Source organism: Chlamydomonas reinhardtii, chromosome 3 (genome assembly GCF_000002595.2).
Source record: "Chlamydomonas reinhardtii strain CC-503 cw92 mt+ chromosome 3, whole genome shotgun sequence".
NCBI classification, from domain to species: domain Eukaryota; kingdom Viridiplantae; phylum Chlorophyta; class Chlorophyceae; order Chlamydomonadales; family Chlamydomonadaceae; genus Chlamydomonas; species Chlamydomonas reinhardtii.
In genome coordinates, this window is record NC_057006.1 from 7,199,678 (window position 1) to 7,215,183 (window position 15,506).

The window sequence follows — 15,506 nt, forward strand, 5'->3', positions numbered from 1 at the left end:
CACACGCTGCGGCGTCAAGGGCTTGAGTGAAGCTTTTGCTCGCATCCTGAATCCAATACAGGAGAGGTACGTCACGTCGTCACCTGCTATTGCTTCATCGCGTTTCCCTACACTTGAAGGCCAGGCCATTTGTGATGAATTCAGCAGGGGGGGGGGGGTAGGAAACAAAGTGCCAGACCCCATGCCCCGAAATCCCCCGGGCCCCCCCTTGAGGGGACGACCGACCCCCCGACGGACATAACCTTGTTGTTTAGGGGTTAAACCCCCCTCTAACTATATCAATGTGGTGCCAATCGACTCCTCCTGACGAGCATCACTATCACGCTGTGCCTTCAGCGGTCCTGTTCTGAGACTTCGGTCACAGGCGGGATCCTATCCATGGAAACCCACTCGACCCAGACCACCCCGCGCTCAACTCTCTGCCGCGTGACGAATGGACAATGTGCATCGGCAGCCTTGTTAGACGTGAACTCATGCGCACCAGCGCTTCAGAGCCCAGCTGTGTCAGTGCGCATGTGTTGAATGTGGAGACATGTCCCGACATGTCCACGCCCGGACGCGCAACTTAGCCCTCCCACGCTTTGTTTGTGCTTATTACGTCATAACGTGCACATATGAGCCTCGCACTGCTGCGTTTGGCCCCTAGTTCTGCTTGTGGGGCGCTTCCCGAAATCCGCCAGGATGGGCTCCCGAAGCCCGACGGACCCCTAGGGACGAGGACCGACCCCCCAAGAACTTCCTCACCAGACAAAAGACAACCCCTTTAAAAAACTAAAAGTACGTGCAGAATGCTCTCCTAAAGCTCTGTAATTCTGAGCATGGGGTAAGAACCTGAGCTTTCTACCCCCCCCCCCCTGAATTCAGGGCTCCTGTTTCCAGACATCAATCGGCCATTTGGGCCGTTTTCTGGACATTCCTCCCGGGGCCTAATGTCTGGGGCTAGATTTTGTTGGTCCAGGTTTGGAGCACCCAAACCGCCATGTGCCCCAGACAAAAGACGGCGGCTAGCCGGCCGTTATGACAAGTGTTCCCGTGTGTTCCCCGGTCACGGGAAAAGGGGCTGAGCCCCTCCACAGTCTGAGGCCGAACAACCTCATCGCCCGGACATAGCCGGGGTCGGTTTCCACAGGCACATAGCCAAACCGGTGCCTATCTAGCAGTCGCGATGCCACAGCAGAGCCAACCGCACAATACGCCCCCTCATCAGGGCACGCTTCAGGGACCCGTAGTTAAGTGATTTTGCGCAGGGGTGACCCCTACTTTGCGTGTAGCTGACTAATCGAAGCAAAGCGCAGACAGCGAGGGGTCAGGGCCTCAGGGAGGAATGCGTGCGGAGGGGTTCAAGGAAAGCGCCCAGTACGGTAGGACCCAGTGCAGGAGCGCGTGAACAGCAACATGAGCTTGTGCCTTGAAATTTGCAAGCCGGTGAACTGTTGCTGGATTAGGTTTACAGTGCCTTGCTCTGCCTGTCCAACAGCAATGCAAACACATCGGCCACATGCGCGGCCCCTCGCGGCCACATAAAAAGGGTACATGTGGCGAACCTTAACCCGGCACGGAAGGTTGGCTTCGGGGCCGGCCTCCAGGCTCCAGCCGACCCTCATACGTGCCACCAAACCCCCACGGCATCCCTTGTCGGAATGGCCGCGGGTGAAAGGCCATCATATGATGGCAAGTCAGGGCCGATAAAGATGGTGCAAGGGTGATGGCCTGCCAGCTGATGAAGCGTTTGGCCTTCCGCCCACCAGACACAAAAGAAGGTGGCGCTAGCCGCCCAGCTAGTTGCGAGGGAGTGCCCAGCAAATTAACCTTGCGACATCCAACCATGCACGGGGCACCCGACGATGTTCACAATTCGGCTGTGACTGACCGCAAAGGGCCGAGTTTGTGCGAAGCCCACAAACGGACGAGCTCTACACATAGAACCCACTTGAAAGGGCACAATGTGTTCTCTGCAACTGTTGCGTGCCGACGGGAACCCAGGTCGGGTGCTAGCACGGCTGGCTGTCTTCCCTGCTTCAGTGCGTCTGTATGCTTGCCATTATATTGTCACAATACTTTTGGGGCCAAGGCTGCGACGGAGAGGCCAGCCTGAAGCTGGATCCATTCTTGGCGAAATCCATTTGCCGTCTCAAAACGTCTGTCACCTTCAGTCGCGTGAACTCCCGTCCACACACAGTAACTCATAGACTTGGTCTTTTGTAATTGTTAGGCTATCCTGCTTGTGACCCGACATATTTATTCCCCCGTCGCTGCAATTTTGGCTTTGACGTCTTTGCTCTCCTCCCATATGGACCCGGGACGCTAGGCCAGCTGCAAAAAGGACCCCAACGCAGCTGCATATCAAGGAAGCACAGCGTTGTGTGCAGGCGACGCCCACAGGAGCCATGAGCTCTCGCGTCGGCTCTTCCTTTGGGGTCCTTCCGTCGGCGATTAACTACTCCCAGGAGCAGCTGCTAAGTCATCTCTCTAAGAGCAGTGCCAGCCAGCAGCACCAGGTGCACACGGCAGGGTAGCGGGGGAAGAATGCTACCGCCGTTTGCGTCCGTGCAGACTTGACGTTTCCCTTATGCATCGCAGGATGTGAGCAAGGGAGTATCTAGCAACGGTCGGGCCATGCTGGGTGACCTGACAAACAATGGTCAGCAGCGACCTGTCGCGGTAAGGAATGGTCGCTGACCGGGTCTAGCGGGGAAAACCCACGATAAGAAACGCTGCAATTCCTCAGAGCGATAAACCATCTGTCGTTTGGCACTGCCTCTGGTCCACAGGGCGAGCGGAAAGCCCTTTCAGCGTTGAACGCGGGTCAAGCCTCGTTCGGCTTCCCGCAGCCGGTCAAGGCCCAGCAGCAGCCCTCGTTCCACCAGCCTTCCATTCCGCTTGCGGCTTTCTCCGACCCCCGCATCATCGATGGTGCCAGCGTTCGGTCGTCTGGTAAGCGCTTGTGCTAGGTTCGTGGGGTGTAGCCGACAGCGCACGGGTGAGGGAGCATACCCACGCGCTTTTGGTGAGGCTGTAACTCCCATTCATCCTGGTCACGCAAACCGCGCCTTCATTATATTTATCCAATCCCTGCAGGTGACCTGCGCAAGAAGGCCTGGATTGACGTGGACTCGCTGAACCACGAAGACCCGCAGGCCGTCAGCCATTACGCCGGTGCCATCTTCGAGTACCTGCGTGAGGCAGAGGTGGGTCAACCATGACAGCTGAATGTGCCCAGAGCGATGGCTGGTTCGGTGCAGATACCCCGTCATAGTGCCCTTCAATTGTTGCGGTCCTGAGTGCGGCGGGCACACTGCTTATTAAAACTGTCATTGCCGCTGCCCACAGCTCATGCGGCGGGCCATCCCGGACTACCTTGATTCGCAACCCGAGATTAATTCGAAAATGCGGTCGATCCTGGTGGACTGGCTGGTGGAGGTTTCGGAGGAGTATCGCATGGTGCCCGATACCCTGTACTACGCCGTCAACTTCCTGGACCGCGTGCTTACCCTGCAGCGGGTGTCACGCTCTCAACTGCAGCTGGTGGGCATCACCTGCATGTGGATTGCCGCCAAGTACGAGGAGATCTACCCGCCCAACGTGAGCGAGTTCTCGTACATCACGGACAACACCTACAGCCGCGAGCAGCTGGTAGCGATGGAGGAGGAGGTGCTGCGGCAGCTCAAGTACGAGCTGACCGTGCCCACTGCCAAAACATTCCTGCGCCGCCTGCTGCAGGTGCGCTGGGAATTGCAGACCTGGAATTTCGCACAGCTTCATGTCAGCTGATTAAACGGAACAAATGACGCGTGCGCATGATACGTGTGGGGTCATGTCATCTTATTGTGTTTCCCAACGAAAACCGTCTGTCCCGCAGGTTTGCAGCCCTGATGACCAGCTGCACTTTGTGTCCAACTACCTGACGGAGATCTCACTCATGGAGGCCACCATGCTGCACTTTTTGCCCAGCGAGATTGCCGCGGCGGCCGTGTACCTGGGCAACCTGATCCTGGCGCGTGCTCCGTGGTCGCCCACCCTGGAGCACTACTCGTACTACACGCCCGCGCAGATCGCAGAATGCGTGGAGGCGCTGGCCACCCTGCACATCCAGGTCAACTCACGCGCACAGGGTGGCGAGCTGACGGCTCTGTACGACAAGTACAGCCACAGCAAGTTCCTTAGCGTCTCGCGAGTTAGCCCCCTGCCACTGCCGGTGGTCAACCAGCACCTATCCATGATTATGGGCGGCAGCAGTGCCAGCGGCGCCAGCGGCATTCACCGCTCGTGAGGGGCTGCACGACGCAATCGTTTCATCGGAAGATTGCTGACACCAGACATGTCAGAATTGTGACTAGGCTGTATCTGTTAGTGACGGGTGGGTTTTGGAGCGCGCCACGCTATCGTACATGACGCTGCAAGAACTTATGACGAGGGTCTGGTAGGGGGCAGAGCGCAAGGTGGTGGGTAGGCTAGTTGACATGAGAGCCGAATGCTTTCGACGTTGCTGGCGTCAGCCACAACCATAAGTGGGGCCATTTATTTTCTGCTTCACCCAAGAACCAAGTACATTTCTATGATTCCCGTTAGGCTAGATGCTACGCGTTGTGGAGGGAAGCCTGAATGATGATGTTCTTGATCCAGAGTGCCTTGGTTGCACTACCTGTAGATTGGGCAAATGCCCATGCGGCGACGCCCACAGTGCATGTGGTGTCCACAACCGCGGCTGGTGTAATTTTGTAGGTAGCCTGGTTCACGCTCCATGTACCACAGCTGCAGGTCACCTGGCTTGAGCCAACTGCGTCCCAGATGCCCGTGGCTGTCGCAGGCTTCCCTTTGATATGGTTTCCGGAGATTGACCTTACCTGCTTCGGATGATTCCCGAACACCTTTAGCTGCGCAATACCCCGGCTTGCCCCTCCCCCCTCAGGTGTCCTTGCCTTGTCCTGAGACCCCGCATCGCACACCACACGCAGTAACCTGCCCGCACATGCACAGGAGGGGTGGAGGAGTGGAGTGGCGATATTGGAAGGGATTGGGTGTCCGGGGGGGCACGTTCGGGGGCGGCGAGCAGTCGGGGTGAGGCAGTGGCCACGTAGCGAAGCCCGCTCACTTCCAAGCTGCGAATTGATGAAACAAGGTGTAGAGGCGACAATCAGGGCTTGCATCAGGGGTAGACCGCCTCTACTGGCGAGAAGGGCCCTAACCATGTTCTCGCCTACGGCAGGGGCCCCAAAATGCCGCGTTTATAACGTTAAGGAGGCCTCCACCCCCCCCCCCCATAAGTATTATCGCTTGCACATGTCGCCCATGGCTTACTTTGAGGCGGCGGCCTACCCTGGAAGATGCAAGCCCTGCTTTGACACGCGTAAAATTTTCATCCATGGCAATGCCCAGACAGGCTGACCCGGCAACGCACGACTGTACGAGATGAGCGCTTGTGCCAGGTCGAGGGCACGGGCGGGCGGCGTCGGGGTCATGGGCTTACACCAACTCGTGTCGAATTCAAACCCCCTTACCTCCGTGCCTAGTTGTCGTGTATCCACAAGGACATGTAAAACTCTAACAAGGAGGTGGCTGCCTTATGGCAGGAAAAGGGCTGATCCCGGGTCGTTATCAACCCAGCCACCTTGACGCGGGCGCCTACTAAGCACACGCCTCTATGTTGGGCGCCTTTGGCATCCCCGCAAATCCGGACGTGGCCGGTTGGGTGGGGTGCACAGTCCGTGCTAACCCGCAGCTAACAAACTAGTCACGTCACTCGCCGCCAATCAACACGTGCACCCTCAGCCCCACGCCCTGCTAGCGCCGTTCAGGCTCTCAGCCCGGCCCCGCCGCCGCCGCCGGCCATGGCGGCCGCTGCAGCTTGGTCGGCCGCTCGAAGCCCATCAGCTTCAGCAGGAGGAGCACACGGATCACGTTGGCGGCGGAGACGTCGCGGTTCTGGGGATGGGGAACGGGGAGGAAGAGGAGAGCGCACATGAGCTGTCCCAACCGTCAACCTGTCAATCAATCCGTCCCCAGTGCCCAGCCGTCCCCGCACCCTGGAACATTCAAGTAGTATGCTCGTAGGATTCGACACATGGAATCTGTAGCCTTGTCAGATTATACGGCAAGGGCATTGGAAGCCCCAGAACACCATTACCGGCCAGTATACCCTTGTTACGCGTACCGTACGCGCCTCCTTGCCGAATCACTGTACTGTTGCCCCCTGGATGGCTTCGCTCAGGGGGCTCAGCCCAAAACCCGCAGCGAAAGGCTCTGGCACTATCAAACAATGCACTCTTTAGTTGTGAAGCCGCGAAGCATGCACGCTACCAGCCCACCTCGCACACCGCAGCCTCAGTAATCTACCGTATTTGCCCTTGGACATTCCACCCAAAACTTGATGCGAAGGGTTGCTGGCGTTGCTGGCAAGGCATGCACCGTATGAACCGCACACCAGGACCATGTGCTGGTTGCGCCTTCACGGCAGCCACGAGTGGGGTTTGGGCCCCGCGCCGCGTCGAGGCGAAATCGAACGCCGCCGGGGGGCTGATGACGTTGGCTGTGCGTCGTACCCGTGAGCTGCTGCCAGGTGGATTGGTGGTGACGGCGGTTCGAAGGACCCCACTTGCTTGTGGTCCTCCTTAGCTGCCATGCCTTGCATGGCCTGGGCCTCACCAGGGGGCGCGGCGCCACTAACTGACATGGGGATGGACACAGCTGCCGGAGACTGCGCAATAGATGCGGTGTTGGGTTCCTGCCGCATGCCCGCCGGTGACCGCGGCTCGTCCTCCTGCCTGCTGCTTCCCGCACGCGTTGCGGCCCGTTCTGCACTGCTGTTCTGGCTGCCAGTTGAATGTACTGCTGCTGCTGCTGCATTTGCCACGGAGTTGGCCAGTGGCCGCAGGGGCGCACGCAAGCGTTGCTGCCCCCACCCCGCAATTGGAGAGGGACTCCGGCCAGCCGGCACAGCCACAACCGCTGCGGCGGGCCGCACCGCCTGCGTAGACCCGGATGTCATTGGGCGCTGCTGTGTCGTGTGGGCATGCTTGCTTGATGGTGTGGAGCTCCGCGCACTCGCCGACAAATGATGAATGCCACCGCCTCCCTGTTGTGCCGGGAATGGCATGCAGCACGGAACCTTTTTTGAGGACGGGCTGCAATGCATTGATTGATCAACGCTACCCCGCATGGTGAGCATAGCTCATGCAAACGCACCCGCCCAATCCGCTCCGCAAGCGTAGCCATCTCCGCTTGCTGCGAGGCCACCTGCGCCTGCAGCTGCTCCACCTGCACCTGCAGCTCCCCGCGCCGCTTCACAACCGCAGCCCGCTTCTGTCGCTCGGTCTGCGATTCAAATGTTTGACAATGTCAGCATGGGTGTAAGACACAGGCTTCAGTACCACGCTGGACTAGGGGATGGCCCATTGATGCAGCCTCCCGGCTCCCGCCGACCCACCTTGAGCTGCTCCCTCAGAGTGCTGAGCTGGCCCTCGATGGCGGTGTGTGTCTCGCGCAGGTGCACCGTCAGCTCCTGCTCCGCCTGGAGCACACCCTGCAGCTGGGCCTCCAGCGCCGCCTTGTCCTCGGCCAGCACCACGGCCGTAGATCTGAGGTAGTGCAATGCATGAGGACATGGGAGAGGTATCGTACTCACTATATATAGGCGGCAGATGAGTTGTGGGGTGTCTGTGAAACGGAGCACCGTGTGCTGCCGCCTGCGGCCTGCCCAACTCTGCAAATCGTCATTAGTTTGCCCAGAGGCTACAGCCCAGTCAACTCACGCCTTGTCCTCCAGCTGCTGCCGCAGCGCCTCCAGCACTGCCACCTGTTCCGATATGATGGTGTCTCCGCGCATGCGGCACTCGCTCGTCACCGACAGCTGCAAGGCCAGATGGTGTGCACAAGGAGTAAGTGTTGAAGTCAGGTTGTTTACGTGAAGCGGTGGGAATCACGTTCGCATATTGCCAAGCGCGCGCGCATTCCTGCGTGCGAGCCCGGGATCTGCACGCCGCCACATCATTCACACGGCGTCGCTGGGTGACCTGCTGCCTAGTGCTGCCCACAGCCATCGCACCCACACGGTTGCCCACCACCGCTGCTGCTGCATCGCCAGTGCTGCCCACCCCCTGACCCACCTGCTCCTCCAGCTCCCTGAGCTGCTCCTTCAAATGCTCGTTCTCGCGTTGGCTGGTCGCAAGCGCATCCCGCGCCTGAGCGAGTTGGCCCTGCGGGAAACAAAAGGATACGGGTGAGGCATGGCATGATACGCGGTATAAGGGCCAAGCAAGCGTTCATGATATTGATCCGTGCCGTCAAGCCCCACGATCAAGCCCCGAAGCTTCACCAGCATCGGAACTTATGTACGCGCGCACCTGAAGCGAGTCCGTGACCACCTTCACAGTGGCGGTGCGGTGCTCGCTGATCTGCTGCCGCTGCTGCAGCGCTGCCAGCTCCTCCGCCTGTGCCGCCGCCGCACTGCGCTCATGCAGCAGCTGCTGCTGCAGTCGTGCCCGGTCGTCCGAGACTGACCTGAGCTGGCTGCGGGGTATGGACACGTCAGGCACACAACCCAGGTCAGCACATGGCACGCACGGCGTTCATGGGACCACGAGCGGCATGACTTCGTTCCTTAAGCCGCCCCACAGCCGGCCCCTGCCTCACATGAACATCAGCTGCAGCATTTCATCCAGTTGACTGGTGGCTTGTGCCTGCTTCATTAGCACATCCGCCGCGGCCTGCGCGTTGCCTGCGGTGTGCGAAGCCAAGCGGGGGCACAGATGGACCCGGATGGTTTAGATACACGCTGGCTTTCCGAGCGAACGGAGGGAAGGATACGTGAAGCGGTGTCTACGTATTCTACGATATTATAGTCTACGACACATGCCTTGTGCTGTGCGGCTTGAATACGGTACTTGCCGGGGCCGGCTGAGGCGGGGGCATGAGAGGCTATTTCGAGCGCAGACCCTGCCTCATGTGCCAGTCTCTTTTGGCGTGGGTCCCTTGACATCCTCGCCCTAGCCAGCCTTACCTGCGGGGCGCTTTAACATGCCCTTGCAAGCCCACTCCCAACGCTAGCCTCCCTCACTCACCGCGCATGCTCTGTGACAGAGACCTCCACTTGCGCTCCAGCAGCTGAACGTTTTGCTGGTCGCTCACGTGCTGAGTGGGAGTGGGAGCGGTATCATTCACAAACATGATCCGACCTCCTGGCGTGCCCCGTGGTTGTTGTGAGGCCGCTGGCGCCGGAGACGCAGCGCTCGTCAGCGCTGCCATACGCATACGAAAGCTGGACGCCAGGGAGGCTACATCAGCACCGCGGTCTTCTCCTCCCACTATGACGCCTGCATCGAGCGGAAGGTGTTATCCCGGGCATCGGGCAAGAGGGTGAAGTCTTGAGCTGGAGCCGTGCCAGCGTGGGACGGTATGCTGCTGAGCGTGCTGAGCGTACTGAGCGTACAAGTGTCAAGCGTGTGGCTGACGGGCCAAGCCAGCCGTCTACTATGCGCTGTCCATGTCTCAATTATCGATAGGGATCGTACGCATATTTCGGTGATAGGCCAGCTTACCGGCAGGAGTTGGCAAAGGCATGCCGGCCAGCAGCAGGTGGCCGTCATTGTTTTCGCCATGGGATAAGAATTGCATGATGGGCACTATGAAAGAGCAATTGCTGGGAAGATCTGGAAAGGCCTGGAAAGGCCAGCGAGGCGGACCTGACGCAAACTGGACTCAAACACGAGAAATTCCTAGGTGGCGCTGGAAATACCAGACATATGCGCTCAAAGACAATCCAGCACTTTTGAAGTAGTCTACAAGTGGCTTATATGTGGCCGATGTATTTGAACACAGTCAAGTCATGCTCGAGCGTGTTCACATACCATGTAGGAGTGTTACATATCAATTTCAATGTACAATAGGGATGGATGGCGAGGAAAGATAATCATGGACATAGTGGATCCAGCGGCGCCAATCAGTGTTAAGAACCGGGCGGCAGTGGGGTGTGATGACGAGTGATGACCACGGATGACAGGCTAAAGAGAGCCCTTATCAAGCCCTGGCATGTCTACGGCTGTCATCCCACGTGTAACCTCTTTCCTTGTAAAGGGGACAGTGACCTGGGTGGCCCCTTGGGTGGCCCGGGGTGGCCTTCGATAGCTGGGGTTTGACCGTGCACCGCCGCACACCCCTGGCCGTGCACGCCACCGGAATCCTTCGTGTTGCAGCCCTGGCGCAGGACACAAGGGTCGCAAGGCCACGCATGTGGACGGCAAGGTAGGTACCGGAACAGGGTAAGGGGCAGGTTGGCGTTGTCCCGTAGTGTGCAGTTGTTGACGAGTGTTGCGGAACTAATGCGTACGTAGACCAGAGCGGAAGGCGGAGTGGGCTTGCAGGCGGCACGAGAGTAGGCAGTCAGTAGCGCAAGTTGCGAATTCACATGTTACCTCGTAACCGACGGTAAACGCTGTGGACGGTCGCGCCCATGGCTGGCTGACGGAAGGTGGCTGCTGTATTGGGATGGCTGGGCTGGACGACGCCGGCCGGGCTGGCGTTGGGACTACCAGAAAGGATGCGCCCGAAACCAACCTGGAGAACACCAGCGCCACCGGTGCCCAGCACGACATGTAAGGGAGGGAGGGAGGGAGGGAGGGACAGGAGGCGTGATGCACTGCAGCGTAGAAGCTATGGCGCTAGGCGCGAGGCAAGCAACGTCAACCCCAAAGCAACCGCGAGGACAAGGTGCGCAAGCCGGGCTGCAGGCTGTGGCTGTTATGGCTGTGCGCTGCGCGGGGTGACTAAACAAAACACTAAGTACGGGGACGTGATGGATGCGGTTAAATAAATGAGCAAGGGCGCCGGGCGGCCGAGGAAGTAACGACAGCGCGATCGCTGCATGGCTCATCCCGGTCGCACTGCGGTCGGCATGGGCGCGTGCGGTGCATGCCGTGCGACACCAGGAAGCCACACGCAGCCAACGCAAACGAATCCTCCGCAGGGGCGGCAAGGGACGCAAGCATACGCAGACAAGGAGGCAACGGGTGCAGTGTAGTATTCCCAGACCCGCTGGCTTGCTGGCTGGCTGGTAGTTCCCTGACGCGCATTCCTCACGCTCCGGTGAATTCCTGGTACAAGCATGAGCAGAGGGTGGTGAGAAGCATCGTCCCAAGTGTGATGGCTAGAATCCCGGGCCACAAATCCCACCAGGCATGTCAGAGCAACAATTGCAGAGTGAGTTCGCTGTTATCGTTACTTTGAAGTGCCCAGGATTGCGCTGGCTGGCTCATAGAGTCTGCTGACGCGCAATCCTCACGCTCCGGGCGTCCGGCCAGGCGGTAGGTAGCACCACGCAGACATTGTGCCATTGCAGGTGCATTTAGCGCACCTGCAAACCTGCAATCAGGCGCGCCGACGACGACAACCAACGTAGTGCGAGCAGCATGCAGCAAAGCAATGGCCGGGCGACACTGTGACAAGCAGGGGCAAGGACAGGGCGCGGCACGGCAGGAAAGGGGGCCCGTAAGTACACGCCAACACGCAAACAAGGGGGCTGAAGTACACGCCAACAACAAGACCGGAGGTGAGGATGTGAAGCTGATAATAGATTAATAGGAATGCGTGGCTGAATGTTCGGTGGGGATAGCCTATGCGCGCGTCCTAGTCAGAGGTTTCGCGTAGGGTTTGCTGAGAGTTAGCGGCTGCACTGATTAGGAATTGTAGTGACCGGAAGAGGAGCACGGAAGGAAAGCTGGTCGCATTCCTCACGCTCCGGGCGCTAATGTAGACGGCAAGGTGACATCGGCCTACTCTCCAACAGCCTGCTGTCTTTGGTGCGCTGGGGTGCCCAAGATGCCCACGCCTGCCCACGCTGACGCATACCCCTTCCCACTAGTCCGACTGGAGTAGCCTGTGTCCGCTTTCATCTGCCCTGAAGCTTGGAATCCACCAGCTGAAATGATTGCACGCCGTAGCGCCTAGTTGATTGCTGTGCCTCTGCATCCCTCGGCTGCGCCGAGCTCCGCTTGTTCTGCTTGCCCCAATGCGGGTTGAAATAGGAGCATGAGCCGCATTTCGCTTGGTGACCTGAATTGTTCACGTCTGTGCGGTTGAGCCGCTGGAGCAAAGCTGTATCCGGGGCATGTGTGTGTTGAGGCCGTCACGTTACAGAGCCCTCCACGGATGCGACACGCCCCCACGGTACTAGCCCGCATACGAGCCTGCTCGACTTCCGCGGAATCTCGCGGAATCTCGCGACCTGAAGCATGAGCACGGTGTACCACACCCGCGCTTGACGCCTTGCGCCTGTTCCTCTTGATGTCCATCCTTGCACCCCTCAGGTCCTTCATGCGCCCAACAATCTGACTCGCTGTAGCCGGCTCGAGCATGACGCGCATGCTGTCAGTGCACTGCCAGAAGCGCTACACCAGAACGAGTGCCTGATCCAAGGCCTGATCATGAAATGAATCAATACCCTCACGAATCCTGATGCTCACTTCTCTCTCATCCCTTACTTTGCTCTTGTTTGTCATTGGACCCGATGACATCCTACTGTCGTACCATACGTCGACAGTGGGACCTACAGCACTAGGTCCAGAGCTCCAGACACGGATCAATGGCGACCGTGCCGGCTCGTGTACTAGGTGGTACAAGCCCGTTCTCTGCCCAACAGGCCCATGCGTGCGCCAATGGACGCGCCATCAGCCAGCTTACAAAATCAGCGAGCCCTGCACGTCGATCACGAACCTGCAACGGGGGAGGCAGGGTAGAATGGAAAGCCCATTCAGAGGCAGCCAGGCAGGGCGGGGCATGGTAACAGGCGAATCAGGCGTTCAACGACACTCTATGGCAAGTGCTGATATGATGGCATGTGCACTCATTTGCATCCCATTGGATTCCTGTCCCTCCGCCTGCACCCGGCCTGCCCCACGGCCGCCCCCACCCACCGGTAGCGCACGTCGCTGCGCAGCACGCGCTCGTACGCGGTGTTGACATAGTCGATGGGGATCTTCTCAATGCTGGCGGTGATGCCCTTCTCGCCGCAGAAGTCCAGCATCTCTTGAGTCTGCTTGATGCCGCCAATCAGGCTGCCACTCACCATGGCGCGCTCTGCATACAGACACGGTAATCCCACGGTTAGACGGCCACAGGCTTGCACGAAACGCCCACACCCATCACTGCACCACAGCCCGCAATCACATTTCTGCTCCTCCACGTCACACCCCAGGCCTCCGCACGCCGTACCCCGCCCCCTTCCGCGCCCGCACTCACTGAAGACAATGGCCATGACGGGCAGGTCCAGTGGCACCTCCGGCACGCCCACCATCACCAGCTTGCCATCCACCTTGAGCAGGTTCACCAGCGCGCCCACGTCGTGCTTGGCAGACACGGTGTCGATGATGCCGTGCATGCTGCCCGCGGCGGCCTAGGGAAGGCAGTGGGTGGGTAGTGAGCGGCACGAAAGGAGTGCAATGCTCGGAAGATACGGTAAGCTCATGAACGCCACTGTGCAATAGATTATAGCTGCAACCCACCTTCATGGCCTCAGCATCCTTGGACACGATGAACTCGTCAGCGCCCAGCACCTTGACGGCCTCCTCGCGCTTGGCCTCGGAGGTGGAGATGACGGTGACGTGCAGCCCCAGGCCCTTGCCGATCTTGACCGCCATGTGGCCCAGACCGCCCAGACCCACCACACCCAGGCGCATGCCCGGCTTGTCCAGGCCGAAGTGCTTCATGGGGCTGCAAGACGAAATGAGAGTGAGGCACAGTGTTGCATGTCAGGTGCGAAGTAACCAAAGCTGCACGTGGTCATGTTGTATGCGGCGCGCGTGCAGCAGGACAGACGCAACCCAGAACCCAGAACTCGGAACAACGAACCTGTAGACGGTGATGCCGGCGCACAGCAGCGGGGCGGTGGCGTCCAGCGGCAGGTTGTCAGGCAGGCGCAGGGTGAAAGACTCCTGCACCACGATGTGGCTTGAGTAGCCACCCTGTGAGCCAACACCAGCACGTGCCAATCAAGTCTTTGATAAACCTCGGCAGATGGCGTATAGCCTATTCCTCAGCGTATTTCTTTGTGCACACGGCTCAGTTGTGCATCAAACCACCTCTACAAACCACCTCTGCAACCAGCAATCCCCCTGGTCTTGCCTGCGCCAGCGTGCCGTCGTGGTGCTTGCTGTTGTACGTGTATACGCACTGCGTGGAACCAAGTCAGGGATTTAGGCAGGGTTACCGGTACATACGTGCATCAAATCAGGAACCCACAAGAACGCGTTCCTCTCATTCCCCCTCCCGAATCGTGCAGAGACCCTGCCCTGCGCAAGCTGTGCAAATAAATTACCTTAGGGCAGAACTGCTCCTCACTGCGCTGGCAGGTGTCGCACGTGCGGCACGAGTCCACCATGCAGCCCACACCCGCGCGGTCGCCTGGCTTGAACTTGGTCACGCCCTCGCCCACCTCCGTCACAATGCCCACAATCTCGTGCCTGTGTGTGTGCCAGACGGAAGGCGTTGGCATGCCCGTCAGGCGACAACAAATGTGTACAATACGCGTTAGATGCCAATGCAAACACGAATGCCAGTCATTGCGCAACACTTGTCATTCAGGAGCACCTGGCACGTGCAGCACTCACCCAGGCACCATGGGGAACACAGAGCCGCCCCACTCGTCCTTGACCTGGTGCAGGTCGCTGTGGCAGATGCCCGCATGCGTGATCTGAATGCGCACATCACCGGGGCCTACCGGCCGGCGATCAAAGGAGTAGGGCGCAAGCACGCCCGATTTGTCAAGCGCCGCATAACCCACGCAGTTGTTGGCGGGCTTGTCGCCCCCGGCAGGGCGGCTGAACATGGCGGCGAATTCCGCAAAGGTGATTTCTGTGGATGGGAATGAGAGTCGGCAAGAAACGACGCGCGTGGTCTTACTGGGAAGGTGGGTACGTGTGTATGCAAATGCTGGCAGCTAAACACTGCCTCAAAAGTGCAGCATGTCCACCCCGCCCATGCTCACCACCCTGAGGCACGCTGGCTGAGGGCTGGCCATAGAGCTTGATGTACTGGCTCAGGACCTGTGCAGCAGGTGGAAGAAAGCGCCAGACGAGGCTCAGGGGCAACCAAAACCACGACGTTGTCACATAACGGCGGCAGTACTGCTCCGTGGTGGCGCATGGAAGGAATGCACGCACGTGCCATATGCATAACGAGTGCCCAAGAACCGGCCGCCCTTAAACGCGTTTGCGGTGGGCGTTTGTCAACCACGCACATCGATTACGGTCACCCAACGCAGACGCGTTGCAAGCCCCTGGCTCAATCACCCATGTATAAGCACTGTGTCTGCGTATCTAGGCTGCATAAGAGCGCATGGAGCGCTCGCTGCCACTAATACATTACCCACCTCCGGGTCCACATCGCCGTTGGGGGCCGCCTGGGCGAGCAGCGCAAACTCGCGAGGGTTGCTGCTAATCTCAGCCTGCGAAGGCGACTTAACGCGCGGCATTTTTGCAGCGTTCGACGATTGTACTGACGTAACTGTGAGGTTCGTAGGG

The 15,506-nt window shown here is 59.1% G+C and overlaps 3 protein-coding genes across 3 annotated transcripts; 1 reads left to right on the forward strand and 2 right to left on the reverse strand.

Moving 5' to 3' along the window:
- The first annotated feature begins 2,178 nt into the window (after positions 1-2,178).
- Positions 2,179-4,726, forward strand: CHLRE_03g207900v5 (uncharacterized protein). The gene is made up of 6 exons (XM_001693115.2): positions 2,179-2,498; positions 2,581-2,661; positions 2,772-2,934; positions 3,079-3,188; positions 3,331-3,720; positions 3,860-4,726. The coding sequence occupies exons 1-6, from the start codon at positions 2,388-2,390 to the stop codon at positions 4,268-4,270; spliced, it is 1,266 nt and encodes a 421-aa protein (XP_001693167.1). The 5' UTR covers positions 2,179-2,387; the 3' UTR covers positions 4,271-4,726.
- Positions 4,727-5,451: 725 nt separating this feature from the next.
- Positions 5,452-9,836, reverse strand: CHLRE_03g207901v5 (uncharacterized protein). The gene is made up of 9 exons (XM_043061543.1): positions 9,534-9,836; positions 9,057-9,308; positions 8,629-8,713; positions 8,340-8,505; positions 8,103-8,192; positions 7,749-7,846; positions 7,424-7,574; positions 7,183-7,311; positions 5,452-7,072 (listed from the first exon to the last, which is right to left on the reverse strand). Exons 1-9 carry the CDS (start codon positions 9,607-9,609, stop codon positions 6,446-6,448), a joined length of 1,674 nt encoding a protein of 557 aa, XP_042926443.1. The 5' UTR covers positions 9,610-9,836; the 3' UTR covers positions 5,452-6,445.
- Positions 9,837-12,108: 2,272 nt separating this feature from the next.
- On the reverse strand, positions 12,109-15,496 carry CHLRE_03g207800v5 (uncharacterized protein). The gene is made up of 10 exons (XM_043061539.1): positions 15,356-15,496; positions 14,972-15,029; positions 14,595-14,838; positions 14,303-14,447; positions 14,110-14,157; positions 13,837-13,949; positions 13,491-13,698; positions 13,228-13,381; positions 12,903-13,065; positions 12,109-12,702 (listed from the first exon to the last, which is right to left on the reverse strand). Exons 1-10 carry the CDS (start codon positions 15,455-15,457, stop codon positions 12,666-12,668), a joined length of 1,272 nt encoding a protein of 423 aa, XP_042926444.1. The 5' UTR covers positions 15,458-15,496; the 3' UTR covers positions 12,109-12,665.
- Between the last annotated feature and the right edge of the window lie 10 nt (positions 15,497-15,506).